This window comes from Rhipicephalus microplus, unplaced genomic scaffold (assembly GCF_043290135.1).
Source record: "Rhipicephalus microplus isolate Deutch F79 unplaced genomic scaffold, USDA_Rmic scaffold_21, whole genome shotgun sequence".
Taxonomy (NCBI): Eukaryota; Metazoa; Arthropoda; class Arachnida; order Ixodida; family Ixodidae; genus Rhipicephalus; species Rhipicephalus microplus.
In genome coordinates, this window is record NW_027464594.1 from 8082268 (window position 1) to 8106729 (window position 24462).

Sequence of the window (24462 nt, forward strand, 5' to 3'; positions counted from 1 at the left end):
GGAAAGAAATCGCGGTAATATGAGTAGTATAGAGTTTCAGAACAGCAAGGCAACCACCAGGCGTCGCACAATGCGAATTGCGCAACGAGTTGGTCATCAAATGTTCTAACCCATTACAAATGTTTCACGCATAATTCTTCTTCGTCGGCCACAGCACTAAAAAAATCACAAAATTCTTTGCAAGTAAGTAGTGGTTACCATGCTTCTACAATGAATGACGCATGATGGCAAAGTGAATGCCTCCCTATCACACAAAAATGACGAAAATTATGGCGCAGTGGGCTGCTAGCAAGCGGGCCTATAGAATTACCCAAATAGCGTTTAACGAAAGCTCGTAAAGACCCCTCTTTTCACCTTGTGCTGGAACTGTGTGGCACGCTCCACACAGTTCAGGCAGTTTTGTTTTTCGAGCTGAGACGTCCACAAGTTCGCAAACCGCAAGACGGCCTTAGGACGCCGACTTAAACGACGTAATTTTGAAATTTCCTTCCCGCTTATCGTTTACAGAACGAGAATTGTCTATGGCTTAGAACACTACTTCAACATTAAGGTCGGGTAAACGTAAAATTTAAACGTTGCCTTCACAAGGAACTAACCCAACTAGTTAAATCATCATCAAACTACTGATGATGATGAAGTACTGACACGCGTTATGCTCAAGTTTTGTGTTGCGGATAGCAACCCGCAACCACGCAAGACAGCTTTTTGGTTTGTGCACTTGGTGTGGCAGCACTACTTCTACATGACAGCCTTGAGTTGTCCTACAAATTTATTCACGCCAAAATATACGCTTGTATAAGGAATATTCTTTAATTATAATCCTTCACTAGTGTGTTAATCAAGACAAGGAAGAAGTTCGGGGGAAAGTGGAAGATCGCAAAGATGTGGAAACACGTAAACAGGGAGCTGGTACCAACGTTCCGAGAAGCGTGCTTGCCATCTGCAAGTCCGCTGGTTGAAACGTCACCTTCAACAAGATTCCGTGCTCACGAATGTTTCGTCTCTTCGCTGATCGGCAAACTGAAAAAAATAAAATAAATAATAAAGCGTCGAATGTTGTTGAAGTAATACACGCAAAGCGCCAACTCAAGAAGATTAGGGAAAGTCAACAAGGCTGCCGGAAAGAACTCATTCAACGGCGCCAGATTTGTGCTTGCTGCAAAAAACTTTAAACAAAAAATGCAAGGAAGCAAAACACCACTGTTTCAACACTGTATATACTTTCTAGCTTTCCCAAAAGTAATCCGCAACAATTTGGGAATCACTTTCGCCGAAAGAACACGCTCTCAACTCAACTATCGTCACTTGAAAAAGCGGATAAAGCCAAATGATATAACCACTTTTTTTTTTCATTTTGCTTTCACAAGAGACAATGGCCTCATTCCGGACTTGTTTCCAAGCGCTGTGCCCGCTATAGACTCTCTCGTTATCACAGAACCGGGTGTTTGTAATCTTCTGCTTGCCCCATGGATACTAATAAATAGTGGGGTTCGCAGAATATACCCAACCAATTTCTGAAAAGGTACGCAGAACGGCGTAGCACATATCTTGCCAGCATTTTTCGTAAGTAGCTTTCAACTTCAAGACTACCAGAAGATTGTAAAATGTGTAAAATTATTGCAATACATAAATTAAAAGATAGATTCATAGAATGTATTTTAGACTGATATCTTTAACGAGCATGGCATGCAAACTACACAAGCATATAGCGACAAAACACTTACTAACATTTTTTTTTTAACTAAGGCATCCTGCTCCCCAATCAGCGTGGTTTTCATAGGGGTTCATTGACCACAACGCAACTAACTGAAGTCATAAACTGTATTTTGCCAACGTATTGACAATCACAGACAAACGGACATAATGTAAATTGACTTTTCAAAAACGTCTGACTGTCACACCAAGCTGTTCACTAAACTAAAAAGCATTACCAAATTTCAGATAATCGTGCTCGGATTGTAGCTATGTGCGTCAGCAGGGCGCGAGCCCGTGTTGTGTCGCAGTAAGAGGAGTCTCGAGAGGCAAGTGCTGGTGTGACTCGGGGAGGGGGGAAGTTCCGCCCTATTGCACCCCCTAGCCGATGCAAATGACTGCGGTTTGTCTCAGCGACAGTGACATCACGAAGTGGTTCATATTAATACCGCACTGGGTTGTCGCTCTGATATCAGAATACAAGAAATAGTTACACCTCAATATATATATCGTGCACTGGGCTACAAAGATTACCGCGGCAAAGGCAAGATGGGTGAGTTTGCGTTCACGCACGTACCATGACAAAAAGCCTAAGGAGCTCCGCTTAAAGTGTGTGCGTAGCCTTAGGGGTTAACCTTTAGTGAATGGGCAATAAACTGTGACAGCAGGTTTCGCTTGCAAATTTATTGTAAGCAATGTGCGAGGCACGCGGTTCTCTTGATCAGTGAACTACATGTATATGTACGTACAGGGGCTGACGGTGACGCACACTCCAGTGTTTGTAGAAGTTAGTGTCAAGGTCAGTGTTAATAAGTCAGTGCCCATTGCTCAAGAACTTGCCATATCAGTATGGCCAAGATTCCTCATCCTTCTGATGACGAAGCCGCTTCACCTGAGCGCCAGTAAAAGCAGACTCGAGAACGGGCATGTCGTCGCCAAGCCAACCTCGATGTTTGCGCCAAATAGGCCGAATCAAAGCGCCAACAAACACAACACATGAAAAACAAGGACACAATAGCCTCGTGAATCTAAGGTTTAATAGTTCGGCAGTGTTCGCGATTCGGGACTGGCTGAAGTTTGCTTATTTAGACCATAAAACGGTAAGAAAAATTGCAACTCAGACACAATCAAGAATTGCATTTCACTATGAGAGCTCACTCGGATTCACTACAAAAACTCACTCGAACTCGGACTCACTTAATTTTTTTTCAGCATTAATCACTCGTAGTCTTTAGCTGGAATCCTTAACTCAGATTCACAGGTTGATCCGAGTCTCACCAAGCCTTAGTCAATGAAATCAGCAATCTGATGGCGTAAATCGAGCATTTCCTACTACGGCGTGAAAGCTTTAATGCCGTACTCGGCTGCTGACCCGCAGGGCGCGGGTTCGAATCCCTGCTGTGGCGGCTGCATTTCCGATGGAGGCGGAAATGTTGTAGGCCCATGTGCTCAGATTTGGGTGCACGTTAAAGAACCCCAGGTGGTCTAAATTTCCGGAGCCCTCCACTACGGCGTCTCTCATAATCATATAGTGGTTTTGGGACGTTAAACCCCACATATCAATGAAAGCTTTAATGCCAATATCTCACATAATCGGTGCTCTGCGATACACTTTTTGATTTAGTAGGCTAAAAAGAGTTAAATCGGCTTTCGATCTAGTAAAAGAACATTCTATAGGAAATAGAATGTTCTCAGTGTGGCAGCAGTGTTTGCGGCTTGTGTGCGCTCCACTCACCCCGTTCTTCCTACCCAGGTCACTGAGATCGGCAAGGCGCGTGCGACCAGCTTCCAGTGGACGCAAGCCTACGGCGCATGACCGGCCCACTGCATCACCGTCGAATCATATCATCGCCGGCTGCCCTGCCCTTTCCTGGACAAGAAGCCTACATAACAGAAGACTGCGGCGCATCGTCCCTCAGTGTGGCAGCAGTGTTTGCGGCTTGTGTGCGCTCCACTCACCCCGTTCTTTCTACCCAGGTTGGTGAATTGAACTAGCGTTCTGTTGAACTAGCTTCTTTTGCCGTAAACACTGCTGCCCTCAGGTTGTTTGTGATAGTCCTTAGACATGCCGACGAACGCTGAGCTGGCGAAAGAAATCGAAGTGTTTCGAGTTGAAATAGCCGAGATGCGCGAAAGTATGAAGTTACTGAATGAGATCTGTGAAGGCGCGAAGAAGGAAAACAAAAATTTGATCAAAGAAAACAAGTCCCTGAAGGTTAAAAACAAGGAGTTGGCTAAACGCCTCAGCGAACTTGAACAGTATTCACACTCTAACAACGTTGAAATAAGAGGTGTGCCTGTCCGAAAGGATGAGAACTGCCTTCAGATCGTGCTGGAAATCGCGGCAGCGGACATTTTATCATGTCCCTGTCAAGAAAGGAATACCACACATAATTTCTCGATTCTGTACGAGAGCCAAGAGGGCCGAATTCTGTGAAAAAGCACGGAAGGCACGTTTAAACACTTCCAACATTGGATTTCAATCTCAAAAAGACGAGCCCATTTTTATCAACGACCACCTCACTCCAGAAAAAAAAACGACTGTTCGCGCAGGCTCTGACCCTAAAGAAAGAAAAAAACTGGAAGTACCTCTGGACAGACAACGGTATTATCAAGGCTAGGAAAACCGACAACAGTAAAGTGCACCGCATCGCTGACACGGATGACCTAACAATCATATCGTAGGCCTGCCGACTGATTAAGGAACACTTTTGGTTTCATTATGGCTTCTAATATGCTCTCTTGCGCTGAAGCAAAACATCTTCTTGAGCAAACACCCGCATTCTCGCTCGTGCATTTTAACACTCGTAGCCTTCGAGGGCATTCTGACGACCTTGTAGCCTTCCTTTCCATTGTCGAACACTCATTTTCTGTAATTTGCCTATCATAAACGTGGCTGTCGGCAGACGAAGGGCATCTGTATGCTTTGCCAGGCTATGAATCCGAATATTGTCACCGTGTCACAAATCGTGGTGGCGGATCTGCAGTCCTAATAACTTCATCAATACCATACAAACGCCGTCAGGATCTGTTTTTTGACAACATTAATTGTGAGTCTGTTTGGCTTGAAGTAGAATCTTCTGCTCTGCCATTGAACAATCGTCATACAGTCATTGCATTCATCTACCGTTCTCCCTCATCCTCGAATTCCGAGTTTTGCGTGCAGCTTGAAAGAATCCTTGCTACTCTAACCCTGGAAAACAAAAAGAACATTATTATTTGCGGTGACGTAAACATAAATATACTTGATACTAACACTCCAGTTTGCTTGGAATATGTTCGCTGTTTTCTTAGCTTTGGCCTACAATCTCTGAATCACTCCCCGACTAGATGTGATATGAATGGGTCTAACACATTAATCGACCATGTACTGTCAAATATCTTTGCTGATTCGAAGTCCGGGGTTATTGACTATTTATTCACCGACCACTATCCTGTATTTTCTGTCTTGATGCCTGCATTCCCATAAAAAATAAGCATAATACCAAGACAGTATTCAACTCAGCAGAATTTGTTGAGATAGTGCGTAATGCTGACTGGGACTTTGTTGCACAAGAAGAATGTGGCGAGGAAGTGTTTAATGAATTTTCGGCAAAAATAAGCGCATTCATTGCAGAATGCACAACCACAAGTACCGTCATACATTGGTTTCGCACGCCTAGAAACCCATGGATAACTCCTGGTCTCTTGCATTCCATATCTAAAAAGGAAAACATGCGAAAAAAAATTGAAATCTCAGCCTTCAAACAGCTCTCTAAAAACGCGCTTAAAAAGATATTCAAATCTACTTTCAATGCTGCTCAAGAGGGCCAAACGCGAGTATTATGAAAAACAAATAGATAAGAACGGTAATGATACCAGGAAAAACTGGCAGCTAATAAAAAAAATTCTTGAACAGCAGCGAGACTACATGCTTATCAAAAATAACAGTTGATGGACGTTCCCTTACCGAGCCACTCGATATCGCTAATGCTTTCAGCGATACTTTTGCATCAAATTCCCCCGATTCACTAGTTGACCTTCATTTTCCCATTCTATCTCGTTCACCTCAGTCTTTTTACTTACGTCCTACATCTGCAGACGAAGTCTTTCAAATCATGTCATCTCTTAAAACCAAAGGGCCAGGCTTAGATTCCATTCACCCGTCTAAGATAAAGCTCGTGGCACGTGAACTGTCTCCTATTTTATCTGAAATAATTAACAAATTGTTCAAAGCAGGTGCATTTCCTGATGCTTTAAAGGTAGGAAAGATAACACCTGTTTTCAAAAAGGGCGATCGTTTGTCAACTGATAATTACCGTCCGATTTGTGTACTTCCTTTCTTTAGCAAAGTAATCGAAAAGCTTTTTTACTTGCGTTTGATGTGCTATCTGCTTAAATTTAACCTACTCTCTCCCCACCAATTTGGTTTTCGACCTGACTACTCGACAGAGCTCGCCTTGCTCAGCTTTACTGACTGAATTAAACAAGCCATAGACGATGAATTACTTACTGGGGCAGTTTTTATTGACCTCACGAAGGCTTTCGACACAATTAACCACCATATCCTTCTGTGTAAACTTGAATCTTTCGGAATTGTGGGTCCCGCTTTGCAGTTCATTCGCAATTACTTAACAAATCACTCACAGGTAGTTTATGTCAATAACATTGCGTCATCTGCTAAGCCAGTTACCATGGGCGTCCCTCAAGGTTCAATCTTAGGCCCTCTTCTATTCCTACTTTTTATTAACGACCTACCTAGTTCCCTTAATCATACTAACTGTCTTATTTACGCCGATGACACTACTATTTTTACATCCCAGAAAACAACTGCTGAACTTGAAAGTAGCTTAAACTCCGATCTCTGTAATATTTATCAATGGTGTGTTAACAATCATCTTTATATGAATCCCTCTAAAACTACATTTGTGGTGCTTTCATCCGCACAGAACACATTTCCCTCACCAGTTTCCGTATCTCTTAACAACCATATTTTTTTCCGTATCGGATCATGTGAAGTTCTTAGGCGTAATACTAGACAAGCATTTGAAAACTATCATGTACTCTCAATATTAAAAAAAGCTTCATTTGGCATTCATGTTCTCATTAAAGCCCACCCTTATTTTCAGTTACGCATTATTTTATCATTATACTATGCATATATTCATAGCCATCTTTCCTATTGCATTTCATCCTGGGGTAATACATATGCCAGTCACCTGGAGCCCCTTCTACATCTTCAGAAACGGGCACTACGTCTGATCGCCTTCGCTCCTTTTCAATCGCCTTCTACGCCACTCTTTATTTTTCCGTGCTTCCAATTAATCTTTTATTCACTCTAAAGTTAGCTATATTGATGTACCGCCTCATTTATCATGGTCTATGTGTTTCAGGGCTATCCACACAACATCTTGTCAATACTAATAACACCAGGTTTTCAGCCTGTCACAATTTTCTTCTCCCTAAAGTGCGTAGCAATTATGGAAAACTAACTCTTAAATTTACAGGTGTATCCGTATGGAACAACATACCACTTGAAATAAAGTTATGTCCCACATTCTATTCGTTTCGCAAAATGTTTAAAGAGTACCTAATCACAAAACGTGTTTTCTAAACTCTGCCATCGTGCCTTACTCCTAATTTTAGTATTTCTTTTACTCACTATACCACTTGCTGTTACACAAAACTTTTCTTGCCTTGTTGTTATGAAATTTTAACCATTCTTTGTTTAATTCGTACAAAGTGTTTTTCACTGCTTGCTGCATTGTTATCGCACTTGACTTATTCTCTAACGGAGGTCCCGCCGACAGTTTTCCAACTTCGGGACCTCCTCTGTACTGTAGAATTTTATTCATGTAATGTATGCATTCCTGAAATAAAGTTTGATTGATTGATTGATTGATTGATTGATTGATTGATTGATTGATTGATTGATTGATTGATTGATTGATTGATTGATTGATTGATTGATTGATTGATTGATACGTGACTCACATAAGATATTTATATCAAGAACCTTCTTTGAGATAGCTGGGGGAGGGGGGTAACTTTTGCACCCTTGCCCCCACAACGAAGGCCTTTGATCAATGAACACTGAAGTGGCACATGAATACGAGCGCGTAGAGACGTGTTTTTTTTTAATTATTACAACCGTAAACTATGGTAATGCTGGTAGTATAATACGTGTATGCCCACAGGTTATCATTAAAAGGTGTAGTTCACTTAGACTCACCCAAAAAAATAAGTGTTTTGCTAGGGGCTTACTCGGACTCCGACTCGCAACTATTTTACACCACGAGCTCACTCCCGCTCAGACTCACTGACACTTTCCCCGGCCAGACTCGAACTTACCCGGCCTCTCTCAGACTCGGGGCAGTCTGAGTGAGTTCAAGTGATTCGACTGGTGAATGAGTTTGCCAACCTATGATCTATAAAAGTACGTCATAAAAGGAAGAGGGGGCAACGCGCAACAGCATGCGGAAATTTGACTGAATTCTTCAAGCAAAATACAAAAGTGTAATATATGTGCATGCGAATACCATGAAGGAACACTAAAACTCTAGGTTTGCAAAGTTTAAATGGCCGAGATGTTAACCATGCCGCTCAAAGAACAAATAGGGATAATGAAACTGGGTAGTGCTAGTACGTAGGGCAAGAGGTATCCTATTTTCGTTCACGTGGAGCCTAATGTTCTAAGATATCGCACCAGTGTTTGAGCCTAGAACACTCGTAAGCATTGTCTTTTCGAAACAAGGCAGGGTCGTTTCGTAGTTGCACAAAAATATGCGAATTGCGTATGTGTTCGTGTAAGCGGGCCGCACTGAATGCGCCACCGATTAGAAATAGGTCCCTGTGCGGATATGCCCATTATCAATTGAAGAAGGTGCACTTCTTCTTGGGGTTCATCCTTGATCCGTGGGGACACTGGAAAGCCCGCGCGAATGCCTCCGAGTTGCTGACAGCCTTGTTGCAGTCGACCGTGTGGGGACCCACGGCTCCGGGTAGGCTGCACGTCATGTAGCACAGGGTCATGAAGAACACCTGATCGCCCGATAAATTCCGCAGCATTGCCTGCGGTCTTCCGTCGTCGTCAACGCTGATGGACTGTCTGTACGCAGCGTAGGCGACCTCGAGCGCGGGAATCTCGGGAAACACGCTCGTCCTGGAGCCATTGCGGGTCAGGGAGCCGTGAGGGACGTTGATGAGGTCCTTCTCCGCAGCCTCTAGACAGCCATCTCGGTCTTCGAAGGCCCGTTCAGCGGCGCTGTGTAGGACACAAAGAGGCCACTGAATACAGTGATTTCGGCAGAACAACGTGCATGGTGTGCCCGACCCTAACTGATACAGCAGGTACCGTAGCACTCGTGTCGTTTCATTCCCGCACGTGGTGTCCCGCTTAAGAAAATGCGCTCTGAATGTCGCCAAAGGCGGAATTCATGCGGTATTCTGTTTCAGTGTTAGTATTTTTGTCATGGCGTTTGGGAATGTGAAATTATTAACGATGATTATACAATACGTCAGAGAATAAACAATTTAATTTGAGGTTTGTTAGCCACATGACAACTAACTGACGCACAAAAGTGAAAAACAAAACTTCATCTGCTGGATTTTCCCTAAAGCAGGCTGCAGTGATAGATCACTGTAGTGTAGTTTCTTAAATACGAGGTATATAGTACTAAAACACTTTGTTAAAGCCGTATGGCAGGTGCTTTATGTTTTTGGTACCTAAGCACTAACGAACGTACCAAGCTAGAATTAGGTAACGTATTAGTTTTTCTGCTGCTTCCTGAAGGGCTTGATTGGTTTTATCATTTCAATATCTACAATCTGTATTTGAAAGATTAAAGTGCAAAGCTCCTGGTGCAATCCAGGTACCCACGGCACACGGCCTTAAGAGCATTGCTCCTAATATGCGTTACAGCGCATCAGCGTGCGGCGTTTATAGTCGGAGCCGTGCAGCTACGCGCCTCCTAGGAAGAAGGCGCGTCGCTGAACCTACAAGCCATGAGATCACGTGTTCTAACGCGTACGTGTGATTAGGGCTTAATAGTATCAATGTGGGGTGCTATCTCATTTTGCAAGTCATGGTAGAAGCCCGCTATTCTTCGCCATGTGTAGCTGCTGATGCTGCGTTATGATTACGACAGGGATTTATTTTTGTTTTTGTATTTTTATGACTTTTTCTTGTGCTTGAGTGGATTTGAATTGACATGCTTTGAACCAGAGAGTTTCAAATGATACTAAGAATTAGATAAGCAATTGATCTTGCTTCGTTTAATGTCTTGCAGTGAGCGTTAAAGCTTGCTTAGGTTAAATAAGAGTAATCGAAGAGAATGCTCACTTGGACAAGAAGGACTCCCCGAATGTGCCATCGGGGTGCCAGTGCAGTCCCTGTCGATCCAATGATGCGACCAGCTCCACAGCCATAAAAAAGCCAAGTCCGCCGTAGAACATGGCCTTGTTTCCGTCGAAGTAATAAAGGGGCGGGGAAACAGCGCCCACGGCCATCTTCACAGAGCTGCTTGCCGCATCGTATTGCAGGTATGGCAGCGCATAGTTGACCGCATAGCTCAGTATGTCGATGTCGGTGCGGGCACGATAGGTCTCGGCGGCACGGCGACTCGACTGGACCCAGTATTCAGCGAATGGCAGCTCCCCGCTGGGGAAGGCCGCGTACACGCTCTCTAGTTCCTCGTTCCGCAAGAAAATATTCGGAGGCCACAGCTGCAGGCGCGTCGAAGACAGCTTTTCGGCGGCCAGTTGCCGACTTGCGGTGTCTAGCCAGTTTTTGGCGTTGACCGAACCAGTGGCGACCGTAACCAGATGGTCGAACTTCGCAGAGACGGCAGCACGCTCGTGTCTCGAGAAGCGTGACACAGTGGCCAGTGAAATCACCAGGAGACGGTAACTGGTCTCGACGAAGCGTTCGCAGAAGTATGGACGATAGAGTATGACGCCTTGGTCATACCGGGTCCTCAGTAATCGCAAATCTACTGCCGGTGCCAGTAGTTGCACGCAAGACCAGGCAATCAAGGATAGTAGCTGCGTCTCCTTGTACGAGGAAATCAAGACAGCCATCGCCTGGAAGAAGTTTTCGTCACCTATAAGAAGCTTGTCATTGTAACTGACTTCTGGCTCGAGCTGTATCTGCCTTAATGCGTGCAGCCACTGTTCGGACTCTAGCGGCCGTGTGTATAGTCCAATCTTTGCGATCAGAACCAGTACCGGGTGTACTACAGGTGGATGCATGGCCACTAGCAGTCTTCTGAAGACGTCGCCCTCTAACGCGACAACTGCGTCTACGAGCGTGTGGTTTATCGCATTCCCGTCGTAATTTTCTCTCAGGATGTAGAAGAACGAAGCCCAGTACTTGGCATACGCACCAGTGCTTTTTATTGTGACATGGTGCTGATACATCAGTGGTATAAGTGATCCTGGTTCTAACAATAAACGCCAATTTGTTCTGGCCGCCGAGTGCTGTACCCTTACTTGAAAGAACAGTGGAACCTGCCACTTTAGCGCGAGCGTCATCAGCACCTCGAGAGCGCTGGTGTTGTAAGTCTGTGGCTGGTCTGGCCAGGACAGTCGACATTCACTGAGGAACTTTGAGAAAATGTCAATGTTCGAGCCGTAATGTTGGCTGTTGCCCATGCACGTAGCATACATGATGAGGGCCTTGTGGCCGACTCGAAGGGTCTTGGAGCCTTCTTTCAGGATCTGCTCGAACACGGGGAACCAAGACTTGCGCACGTCATCCATGGCTGAGTTAGAATGCTCGAGGTAGCCCTCTGGCGGTGACCAAGCGGAACAGACGTAAGCGCTGAAGTCATGGCAGGGATCGAGGCTAGTGTTCAGCTTATCGGTAAGACGCCAAGCGTGGACGAGACAGCCTCTGGTCTTGCAGTAAGGTGTCTTCGGGGCCGACTTTTCATCCCGTGTGAGTCGAATGATGGCGGCTATGATGCCTGTCACTGTCAGCATTAGAATGGCCGTCAGAAGTACATGCTTCGTTCTGACAGGTATGCCAGCTACTGTGACCACAATCCGTGAAAAGCGGTGTTCCTGCGTTGTGAGACAAGAAAAAAAAGACATCTATCTATTCATGATGTCCAAATTCTATTAAAAAGGGTAAGCAATTTGGCATGTTAGCAGGATCAAGGCTTGAGTGGTTAGAGCGAGCCATCGAGTAATGTGGGAGAACGTATAACGCAGAATCTTTAGACATAGGACAAAGATGCCATTTGTAATGATACAGCTCAGCATGACTTTTTAGTGTAAACTGTTACGAGCCGCCTGCTTTGTTGAAAACCGGTCTGTAGCACATGAGACAAAGGTGATTCACAATTTCGACGAAAGGCACAAAGAGGCAGCAACGCTTCATAAAAAGTATACAGAAAGGTGCAGGAAGTCTTGTTTGAATTATGCTTCCCTTTTAATGCCCCTTCTGAGTTTGAAATTTGAATGTCAGTAGTACTGCTCGCATTGCTGAGATATGCACCACGTTGTCTGCCCTGCCGCAGGCTCTGGGCATTTTGTGCACTGTCTTCAGGAGCCACGACAGTACACAACGGGAATTTCGGTAGGATTCTCCGTTTCATGACAGCTTACTTCTTAGTTGACTCGTTGTGAGTGGTCAATAAGGCAAACTTTGTGTGTCACATACGCCTGTGATTCCTTCCCATATGCTCATTTTATCTTTAGTGCACCAGTGGTGAGCAGTGAAGTCTGTCAAGTTTTTGTGACACATGTTTCATGTCCGCGAAAACATCGTTCCTAGCGGAGTATGGATGATTAGTGTGGATTTTCTATTGTCCGTAGTACATGCAAGGTACTTTTTGTTGACAAGGATACTCTTTGAGGACGTACTACTGTCCTGCAGTTATGTGCGGCTTCGCTGTAGTAAAAGAAAAGCATGGTAGATCCCTTTGACATAGGAATAAGTAAAACATAAAAATGAAACTTTTCTTCACAGAAGTAGTTTAACGTTTACTGTGCTATAGTATAGGAAACCTAGTGCAATGTGTCTTGGTGATCAACACCTAATATAGCGAGAATTGAGCAGGCTGTAAAAAGCGACAGAAGCCTAAAAGCTGCGAAGGCAAACTTCTGCATAGGTGAAAATAGGATGTATGCATTAAGGGACAAGGAAGGCAATGTCACAATCAATATGGATAGGATAGCTGAGGTGGCGAAGGAGTTCTACACAGAACTGTATGGAAGCCAAAGCAACCAGAGTGATATTGTAAGAAAGAATAATAGCCCAGAGCGATTCGACATCCTATCAGCAGTAACAGGGAAAATAAGTAAAGCCCTAGACGAAATGCAAAGAGGCAAAGCCGCTAAGAGGTCAAGGTAATACCAGACCTGCTGAAATATGGCAGAGAAATTGTGTTATAAAAACTGGCCACCTTATATACGAAGTGTCTTTTCACGGGAAGGGTGCCAGAAGCTTTGTAGAACGCCAACACCATTTTAATACATAACAACAAAACGTCAGAACATGAAAAATTACAGGCCGATCAGCTTACTGTTCATTCTCTACAAACAATTTACAAAACTATAGCTAATAAAATTATGGTGACATTAGAGTTCAGTCAACCAAAGGACCAAGCAGGATTTTGTACACACTACTACGTAGTACACTATATTCGTACTATCTATCAGGTAATAGAGAAATTCGTGGAATACAACCAACCAATATACATAGCTTTCACGGATTACGAGAAGGTGTTTTACTAAGTCGAGTCTTCAGCAGTAATGCTGGCACTAAGAACTCACGGCATCCACAAACCTACATAAACATACTGGAAGAAATCTACAGTGAATCCACAACCACCATAGTTCTCCATAAAGAAAGCGACAGAATCCTTGTAAAGAAGGGTGTAAGGCAGGGAGACATGATTTATACAATGCTATTCACTGCGTGTTAGCAGCTTTTCAGGGCACTAGATTGGAAATATTTATGAATAAGATATAACAGAAAGTATCTTAGTTGCCAGTGATTCGCTGATGACATTACCTTGATGAGTAACTCAGGGGACGAATTACAGCTCAGGATTGCAGAACCAGGCACAGAGTAGGTCTGATAATTATTATGCAAAAAACTAAAGTAATGTGCAACAGTCTCGGCAGAAAAAGTCGCTTTGCGGTAAACGGAGAGGTGGTAGCAGTTGTGAAGCAATATGTCTGCTTAGGAGAGGTAGTAACCGTGGAGCCGAACCATGAGAGCGAAAGAACTAGAAGAATGAGAATGGGGTGGATCACATTCGCCAAGCATTCTCAGATAATGAAAGGTATATGACAGCTGCATCTTGGCGGTATATACTTGCCTACAGAGCACAAACCTGGCGACTTACAAAAAGGCAGCTTTAACTGAGGACGACGCAACGAGCGATGGAAAGAAAACTGAAAGCTTTAAGACACAAGAAAAGGGCATAGTGGGTCAGGGAAGAAACCGGTCTTAAAGATATCACAGTCGAAATCAGGAGGAAGAAATAGACATGGGCCGGGTACGAAGCACGTAGGCAGGATAACCGCTGTTGATTAAGGGTAACTGACTGTATCCCCAGAGAAGGCAAACGCACGAAGGGGAGACAGAGTGTTAGGTGGGTCGATGAGATTACAAACCTTCGCAGGTATAACGTGGCAGCAGAAAGCACAAGACCGGGTTTATAGGCGGCTCATAGGAGAGGCCTTCGCCCTACAGTTGGCGTAGTCAGGCTGATGATGATGATGATGATGCTGATGATGATGGTGATATAGCGCCGCTTAACGCGTATTCATCCAGATTGACGCATAGTCCATTATTAACGACCAACGTCCATCATAAACGATTAAACAAACCTTTGTAATCCTAAATGGTTGTGGTAGCTGTAATAGTTAACGGTGAGAGTGGAACCAGAGGAAGTGATGTGACAACCAGATGAAGGCGACTGATTGCACGACGACCTTGAGCTACTCGTGGCATGTAACGCCACTGCCCGATTAGATATGAGCCACGCCAGCGCTCGAAGTGCTATCACCACCTATAGCGGTGCGTTAAGGGGTAGACGAAATTGCACTTCCATAGGAAAAGCGCCGTATGGGATGGACGATTGGAAATGACGCACTGCACTACAGGAACTAATCGCGGATGTAACGGCCATGATGTCTCACTGCACTTTACCAAGAACGTAATAGAGCGGTTGACTGGGCTAGTTGGTATGGCATACTTGGGTTTTAGCAGCGCGAAAAATGCACAAAAGACAAGAAAGGGACAGTGCTTGTCTCGTCCCTTTCTTGTCTTTTGTGCATTTTTCGCGCTGCTAAAACCCAAGTTTACCAAGAACGCTGTGAGGTGACAGTGGTAGTATGGTGCCTAGAATATATGCTAGGCATTATTGTGGTAGACATAAAAGACGTATTTTTAAAGCCCACAGAGGTATACGTGGATGGGGCGAAGTGGATAGCATATCTGGCATCTGTTGGCGGTGGCTCAGAGGTCATGGGTTTGACTTCTGTTGACGGTACTTTTTTTTTTGTCTTCCGATCGTGCGTATTCTTTCGACGTAATTGTCGTGATGGAAATACGCCATTCAAGTCTTGGTCGACCCAAGCATACAACACTTTGTCATTAAAAAAACCGCTGAAGCTGGAATTAAATTCAGGCACTCTTCACTGTAGAGAAGTGATATACCAGAGCCACGCCTATGTTTATAATAGCGTTCGGAAAAATACCTCATATACAGAAGAGCTGGGGAAAGATGAAGTGCTGCCTTTAGGCTTTATATAGACGTCCAGTCAGAACATGCGTAATAATCGCAGCTATGAATATATTACATTGCCGGTGAATGGGCGAGTAGCGAATAGGATGGCAGGAGCAATACTTGCCAACGCGCCACACCTCAGAGGCCCTGGTTATGCCAGTGCTTCTATAGCCATGGGATCTTGCAGCCCAATGTGGCCTTGAGCGAATAGTTTATAGAGTGTTGGTTCGACATGCGATATTTGGTTTTTTCGTAACAATATGATGCACCATAAATTAGGCGAAAATAGCATAGCGCCCTCTTATGACGAACGTTCTCTGACTTTTTCAAGCCTTTATACGCAAGGGCCCCGTGCATAGATCTTCATAGTATAAAATCTAGAGGGATATATCGATTCAGAGGGAGAGCTATGCGTGAATACTTCAGCGGTGCTTCAACCACGATGGGAATGATGGATGACACAGGCGTCGGATCTGCTTCTGGTGAGTATCCCTTTTGAGATTGTTCCATTCCACGTAAACGTATTGTTCCACATCAACTTCTTGCAGAAAGTTGAAATGGGATTGAAATGGAGCCTTGCCAGAATTAACCACCAGAGTATGCGTGAGATTGAAATGGAGCCTTGCCAGAATTAACCACCAGGGTATGCGTCATTCTGCAATGTTGTTCTAGATTTGGCATTCTTAAAGAAATACTTATTTCTTTTCGGTGGTGACACTAAAGGTAAATATGTTTGTCGTGAAAGCGTGTCTCATATGACCATAACGGTGCATCCACTTCACTTCGCCGTCGTTTCGCACAAAGGCTGACCACCTCGTCAGATTGCCGTCAAAATGCATGCATTGGTTCACGAGGCTGCATTGTGGGAGGCGGTGCGAGAATGACACTTTGCGAAAACTATCAAAACTTGTGAAAGCGCAAGCCCGCCGACAACCAAAAAACATAGCGTACTCCTGCCACATTCAGCACCAATTGAACCGCTTGAATGCTTCCAGCAGCACATCAACACTAGCTACGCCAGAGAACACCTCCGGCATTTCGGCAGGATACAACTACTGTGTGGAGGGTGAAATTGAAAATGTTAAAAAAACAAATCTAGAACGTTCTGTAGTTAACAAAATTGGATGCGAAAGCCGCACTTCTCATCGTTCTTATGGTGACTGAGTAACGACAGCGCCGAGTCGCACTTTGGTTTTGGATAAGCCAAGCGCACTTTGACTAATTTGTCTTATCTATCTATCTGTCTATCTATCTATCTATCTCTCAATCTCTATCTATCTATCTATCTATCTATCATCTATCTACTTATTTATCTATCTATCATCTATCTATATATCTGTCTATCTATCTCTAATATATCTACGTATGGACATTTTTGTGGTCGTCCTCTTACGCTGACACACACAAAATTTGACATATATGAGCATGGCTGTGCATTACACGATTGACAGACAATGACATGAAAAGTCCGCTTCACCGCAAGAGCAAATCAATAGATAAGATAGCAAGAAATATCTATAGAACTGGGCTGCATGTAGCGGTCCCCTCTGTATTTCGTGTCACGTAGCCACTTTCGACGCTTTCTTTGCCCGACGTCCCACATCGTCAGTGGATACAGATATGGGACACTTTTTTTTTTTTTGTGCGCGTCTCAAAAGCTGTTCTCAAACGAACAAAATTAAGCAGCGTTGCTTCAACCACGCCGATCATGCCCTTCAATGGTTAAAAAAAATCCGCTGAAGCACCTCGGAGATCTGCGTACCCACAGCGTTAAATGGCGTATAATAACAGCTTGCCATTTGTACTCTGAAGTGCACGGGAAAGAGACCCCACTAAACGCAGCACTGTGGTAAACGATGGGTCGCAAGTTCGAATGGCCGGTGCCGAGCTTCGAAAATTTTAGATGCGTATCGTCTATGGTTAAACTGAATCCGGCATGCAGTGTGACCATCCTTACAGCTCATACGCGCCCCTCACCCTCTCTTATCTCCTACGCTCCCCCCTCTCTTTCCTCTAGGCATCCCTCCCAGCAGCGTTTACACCACCACTGCGCGTGCACGTCCCCTCCCCTTCTTTTTACTCTCCTACGCTCCTCACTCTCTTATATTGCAACGCCAATGCAGACAGCGTCTGCTGACGAGTTTTTTTAATTGAGTAAACCTGACTGCTCGCGCTGCACAATCATTTACTGGCCACCCGATTTATATAAAAGTGCGGGATCTTGACTTCCAAGGTAGTGCTGTGGAGATACTTCTCCTGTGTGTTTGTTCAACAATGCAAATTTGCAGGGTGGGCGGTAACTAAAAATTGTGGGCCATCTCCCGGAAGGGAACCCCGATAGGATGCGAAGCATCCAGCAGCGGTGCACACGGCGTTGACCCCATTAGAACAGGTGTCAACGGATGCTAGAAGAACGGTGTGAGCCGCAACAGGGTGTAGTGTTTACACGAGTAAACGTTTGTTTGAAAAGACACCGGAGGCGGGCTGTGTTTCGTGTAAGCGTTCGTGTTAAGCTTGCTGACGACTGCAGAATCGTCATGTCGGGGCAGCGTCATTCAAGGCTGTAGCGTTGGCTATCCGTTTTTATATTCATTATATACACACACCTAAGACAACGCAATTCATAGTCAACCACTGCTCATCCCAGGTACCATACGCAACAACCGCTAATTATGCATATCATCGTACCATGCCATGCACTACGTTTCCGTAAAACTGATTTCTATGGTCTCACCCGAGCGCCGACGTAACGCTGGTTCTAAATCTATCCTGGCCTATAGTAATGACACTCGGACAGGTTTTATTGTAAACACCGTAGGTATGCATATACAAGTGGTTGAAGTTTCAAGTCACAGGTCTAAAACAGGTGACCCATGGCTTCCTACGGGCTAAAGCTATGCGTCTTTGCTGAATAATACTCGGACTGTTTTGTCAACTATTGCAATACATAACACCCTGTTGTAGTAGGCTACAGATACCCAACTGGACTAAGACATTTTGTTCTTGTGAGGCACTCATGCAATCACTATGAGTTGAAACATCCCCGTCAAACTAAAACTATTTCGGAAACACCGTCCAGGTTTTCCTTCTGAATGAGTATTGATTTCAAAACGCGATGTCCATTTGCCCTAAGAAATGGATGTCGTAAAAACGTTCTTTCGACTGGCAAGTGAGACCACCGCATGACCTTTCATAAAATTTCACGCTCCCCCCTACCTCATCACTAACACTATCTTCACTGCTTCCCCACTTGCGGGACCACGTAATGGCCCACAATTTGGAGTAAGTTTGAGACCGCTGTTTTCGGATAGTTAAAAAACACAATGTGTTAAAGGATCCGTGAACAGGCTCCGGAATGCGCAGGAAAAGCTTGAGCATTCTTCCCGCGCGTGGCCAACCTCCTTGCACGCGCAGTGACGACAACTCGGCAATCAGCGACGTTGACTTCATTACTGTTTGTTGAGACCTGGCTTAGACCAATCAATAAGCTGCGTGCTGCGTCACGTCGCCGAGTTGACGTCACTGCGCGTGGAAGGAGGTTAATGAGGCGTAGGAAAAATGCTCGAGTTTTTGTTGCGCGTTTCGGAGCCTGTTTACTGGCCCTTTAAACGTTGCCACCAAGCAACAGAGCCACTTAAGTGGAAGCTTCTGTTTCATAGGTTCGTAAATCAAATAGTTGTAATAACAACAGCTTAAGCAGCTAGCAACAGTGAAGTACCATTTGTAAAGTAGTGTGGTGTCACTCACGAGGTAAGAGTCCGATATCCAAGACTTGTTGCTACGTGACCTCTTCTGCTGCTCTTCCTGGCGTTCGGCGCTGAGCGTCTTGAGCCCTTGTATGAAGGACTTGAAAGAGGGTTCGCCCTGAGTTACGGAGTCCTGCGTCGACGACTTCACAGAGGAGCCACGTCTCGAGAGACTGGCTTTAGGCACAGACAGTGTCACCATAGAGCCCCGGCGTGTCCTTGTCTTAATCATATCTGGCAGTAACGATTCGCCACTGAATTCGGGTGTCAACGGAGCGTCCTCTGTTTCCTTCTTCGAAGCCATAGACGAGGTATGGCCTGTGGATACGTGAGCAGTCACGGACTTCGCAGGCTGCTTCGACTGGGAGGTGCTATGTTCGCCAGGAGGGAGCTCGCCGCCTTCGTCATGGACCGCTTCTTCTCGCGTTGTGCGCTCGTCAGTGACCGCAGTCTTCAGAGAAGAACATGCTTCGGTCGAAGGATCAACGGCCGCCTTGTACTTACGATGTTCGGCACTACCATGTCGCAGTCTTTCAGGTACCGGGACATCGAGTGCACTGCGATGGGAGTCAGCGTAAAACGAACGTCTTCGCTTCTTTTTTGAAGCTCCGATACCGCGAGGCTCGGTGACTAATCCGGCGACGGAGGTCATGCCTGTCGGTAGAGTCGATTGCAGCGGGACACTCGCGGTGGCTTCCAGACCAGCATCAGAGTGGCGCTTGCATGTCCCTCCATGTTCGCCGGAGGACGAAGATCTCTGTGAAGAGTGCCGTTCACTAGAGCTCGTCGAGCTCGCCCGAGAGCGACGTCGAATCCTGTTCTTGTCGTCTCGGGACTCGGAGCCTCGACGCATCTCTTCTCTGTTGGATTGGGTCACTAATCGTAGAACAAGACGTGCGCTACTCGGAAACGCTTTTCTTCTTCTGGGCTCATTGCTCGTGGCATGCGCAGTGCGCGACCGACTGGCGTAATTATGATGATGATCTTGCGCTTCAAGAGCAGGTGCGCAGAAAATAATACTATCCGTGAATCGGCCCGATTGGAAGAGGCTAAAGCTACGCAGCTAATAAGTATTTGTTCAAGGCAACTAGTGAAAATATGCAACGGTGCAGCCTAACTAAACCAATGTGCGAATACTGTGTTTAGACAGATATCAAGAGAAAGAGAGAGAGGTGTAATATGAAGAAGGGTAGGCCGGTTAACCAGTAACCAAGTGTCTGGTTTGCTGCACGGCACTGGGGAAGGGGAAGTGGGAGACAGAAAAGTAAGGAAAAGATAATGAGAGAAAGATAGTAGGACGGAAGCGAGAACACACAAACAAACTAAAACGTCACAAACGTTCGACAAACGGGTCGATCGCTGAAACTTCAGGAGCGCCTTCGTCGCTTTTTGGCATGAAGCTCGATCTTTCCGGTATTCCAAAATTAATTTTTCGGAAAGCGGCTGGTCGTCGAGGTGTGAAAACACTGCTCACGGTGATTGTCGCTGACAGTTGTACTGAGGGCACTGACATAAAATATGTTCGAATGATCGTGACTTCATTGGTGGGAAACAACGTGAAAGCAATGAAGACACTGTCGATCCTTAGGACACTATGGAACAACCGACCAACCAACCAACATGGAAAACCCCATGATTCTTTCTGTATCCTCGTCGATTTGTCGATTTCGTGGTATTTTGCACCACTGAGGGTCAACCTTTAGGACAACATTTGTGACTAGGCCGCTTTGGGCATGGTCGCCTCTGAGCTCTCCAATTGGCTACACTCCCTGCCTCCGCGTCTCTTTCCCATTGGTATGGATCCTTGGGCGTAAGTCGCGTAAAGAACATCATGACGCGCACAGGAAGAATTGACAAGAGCAAATGCTTGTTGACATTTCTTCCTGTGCGCATCGTCCTATTTTTTGAGCTGCTTACTACCCTTAATAGTTGCTACAAGTAGGACGACAAGACAGGGACAGAGAGCTAGACTTTGTTTTAAATTGATCCTGAAACGGTTTTTACGATATTGCATAAGCACACTAAGCTCGTAAAGGCAGTCATAAGAATCATTGAAGACAGATTTATTCTCTCTGTGTTTATTCTGTCTTTTACTACAAAGCCTCAAACGTGTGAATCACTACATATCGGCTCAGACGAACGGGTTCTCAACAACTCGGGCTTTTTGCAAGTTGATTTGTTCCAGTCCTTGTTGAGCCTGCAACTAATCTGACTAGGTATGTCTAATCTGCGTACGTCACAGAACCTCATGTGGGCTGTGAGCTTCGTCTGCCTGTGCTACAACGTGCTTCATGCTAATCGGAGCTGAGCAAAATAGTTTATCTCGACCATTCTTCTGCTGGACACAATGAATTGGCATGGGCTGTGTGCCACATATCTAACTACCGGTGACTTGTAAAGCTGAGACATCATTCAATGTTTGTGAAACTGAGTGAATCACTTCCTGTCGAGCGAAACATACCGGAGTTCCATTCCTGCTGAGACCACGATATCTATTCTATATTTTAGTTGGGTCAACATGTCGATGTCCGCTTTTATATATGGGTTAAGCTCCTTAGGGCCAACCTAGTTGGCGTTCATTACGCACCTCAAAAACCCCAACAAATACTGGACACCTGCACAACAAATACAACATTACATGTGTAAACAATCGATTTTATGCGTAAACGAGCACAATACATGATAAGACGTGCCGACGGTGTATCCGTCTATTCATGCCCGTTCATCCTTCAGTCCCGTTCATCAATCCATTCATTCATTTGTCCATTCGTTCGTCTGCCTGTCCCTCCTTGAGTCATATCGTTCACGCATCCGTCCACCTGTCCGTTCGTACGTGCTTACGTCATTCATTTCGTGGAGATGCAGTGAGTTTTCCAAACGCTGTCGAAATAAAATTACTAGTGCCTGTTAGCGCCGTTCCTCGGTTGATATAAATTGTCGATCCCTTTCAATGCCTTGCGCTTAACTATATATAGTTGGTCTTAACCCGGCATAATGGCTGTGCCACAAACAGATGTAATGCTTATAAAATTGGATAGCTATCATTGCATCCCCAATTGACACTTTACGAACCTTACGGTATATTTGAAAAGCAGGCGAGACCTGGCGTGGCTCTGTGGTAGAATACGTGGTTGCCAGGTAGAATCACGTGGTTCGATTCATGCTGAGACCATAATACTTTTTTCTTTACGTTCGTCGGGAAAACGCAGCCAATGTCTTCTTTTATCTACGCGTTAAAATTATCTATGTGCGTTCTCGCAGTTCCAGAGTAGATATGAAGTGTCCATCACCTGTGGCACATACCCGCATACCCGTGGCACATACCCGCCCGCGGGTATGTGCCACTGTCTAGCGGAAAGTGTTTGATGACGTCCGCGACGGGAATGTGACATTATTCGCTTCACGATCAGCGAGTCGTATTTGTCAAACCATCGTACCCTCCCATACTAATTTTGGTTGACTCCACGTTAAGAAGGTGATTACGAGAGCACCCAGACGTAGGCGGCTGTATTCGTGGCGAGATCGGGCTGTAGGTGGCAGCGCTTCCTCGTGAAAGTTTGAGTTTCTGTATATGCTGCCTTTACCTAAAAGTAGCTATAGAGTAACTCTTGTGAAAGTGTGTATAGGTGGTAGGCGGCACGTATACAGATACACGCAGCAGCGCTTCGTTGCCTGCGGTCTGAGCCAATTATCGGCAGATAAATTGCGTTTAAATCAGTTTACTTTTAATATCTACGCTCTTTCACTGAATCGGTGCATGACTCCTATGCAACATTAACATTACCCTCGAGTTAGGCGCATTTTATCTTTCATATAGAGATGCTCGCCCTGGGTGGCTCTCTTCACGCTTTCGCACTGAATCACCCTTTTGCCGTGTTGTTTGTACGTGGTTAACTTGTGTTCTGCGATTGATAGGCACTGTAGTGGGACTGAACTACTTATTTACATCTTTGTCATCTGCATGCTACAAAAAGAGAAAATAAAGATCGTAGAAAGCCCGCATATCTGTGCGATTCGTTCCGTACCACCGTTCGCACCTTATACGCATGGGTTTTTTTTTTCTCATTCTGTTCACCATGAAATGTCGGACAGTCGATGAGTTTAGTTAGGAAAGCTCAGTGGCTGACGGCGCTTTGCACTACACTGCGCTTACCACGTGAATGCACATGTTCTTGCACCAGTAAAAATCTTATATAAGAGTTCAGCAGAAAGCTTTCATCGAGAGATTACGTGCATTACAATGCTACAGCAAAGGCCTGGTTAATGCGGCAAGCATGTTTTTTGTTGTTGTTTTTTCAAACAAAACTTACTACTCTTTTCCGTCGGTCTCTTACTATTCCACACAGACGCTAAAAAAACGTAAAAAAGGTGAAATTTTCAGTGAAATTGCACGACATCATATACAGCTAGGGCATGCCGTATGAATTAATTTTCAACGCCTGGGCTCTTTAAAGCCTTCTTCAATCTAAGCACATGGTTGCGCATGATAACTCCGTTTTAAGTACAGTGTAAGTACCGAAGTCTCGAAGTTCATGTGATGCTAACATTTCTATGTAGTGGTACAATGGCCAGATAAACACAACTAAGGCTGCTCCTCGCATGATCGTTAAACTACATTGCTGTAGTTGTACACCTACCAACCGCGCGCAAGTGCATGGCCTAGAGCCTGTTTTTTTTTTCTTTTAACAACCGAGTCGCTATAAAACGCTGCATTCACCCCGAACTTAATCGTCCTCCTGTTTGGGAGGATGCCAAGTGCAATTCGCGATGTGCTAGAAAGAGAAAGCGGCACACACTCTGAAATTATTCAGGTGAATGAAAGGTACGAAGAGCATAAACAGTACTCTGGAAAGTTGCCCTCCCCGATCTTATTAATAAGCATCAGCAGCCGAGAAAGACCAAATGCTTTCATGCGTCGTTTTAGGCAAACGTAAAAACAGTAACACTAGCGCTGACATGACTGAACAAATTACACTTTGAGAACGTGCATGATATACGCGCAGATTGAAACACGACGTGGCAGGCAGACAACGCAAGGTGCAATCCACATTTCACCATTTCGGCCAGTAGCCGCCAGGTGGCGACTCTGCTCAATCTCGCGGGCAATAGACAGACAGATACGTAGATAGAGGCCGAAAGTACTTGCAGTACGCAAAGAAATGATTCGCGTTTATTAATCATTATCAGCAACAGCATCAATAAACTGTACACGCAACTGCGCCTCGTTGCCTTACGGACAGGTATCGAGAACAGCTTACATTTTCAAGAAAGAGAATCATGGCATACTTGGAACTTGGCAA

The 24462-nt window shown here is 45.0% G+C and overlaps 1 protein-coding gene across 1 annotated transcript; it reads right to left on the bottom strand.

The window, feature by feature from the left end:
* Positions 1-8541: 8541 nt before the first annotated feature.
* On the bottom strand, positions 8542-20015 carry LOC142785408 (membrane metallo-endopeptidase-like 1). Its single transcript, XM_075883888.1, has 3 exons — positions 19164-20015; positions 10013-11733; positions 8542-8935 (listed from the first exon to the last, which is right to left on the bottom strand). The coding sequence occupies exons 1-3, from the start codon at positions 20013-20015 to the stop codon at positions 8542-8544; spliced, it is 2967 nt and encodes a 988-aa protein (XP_075740003.1).
* Between the last annotated feature and the right edge of the window lie 4447 nt (positions 20016-24462).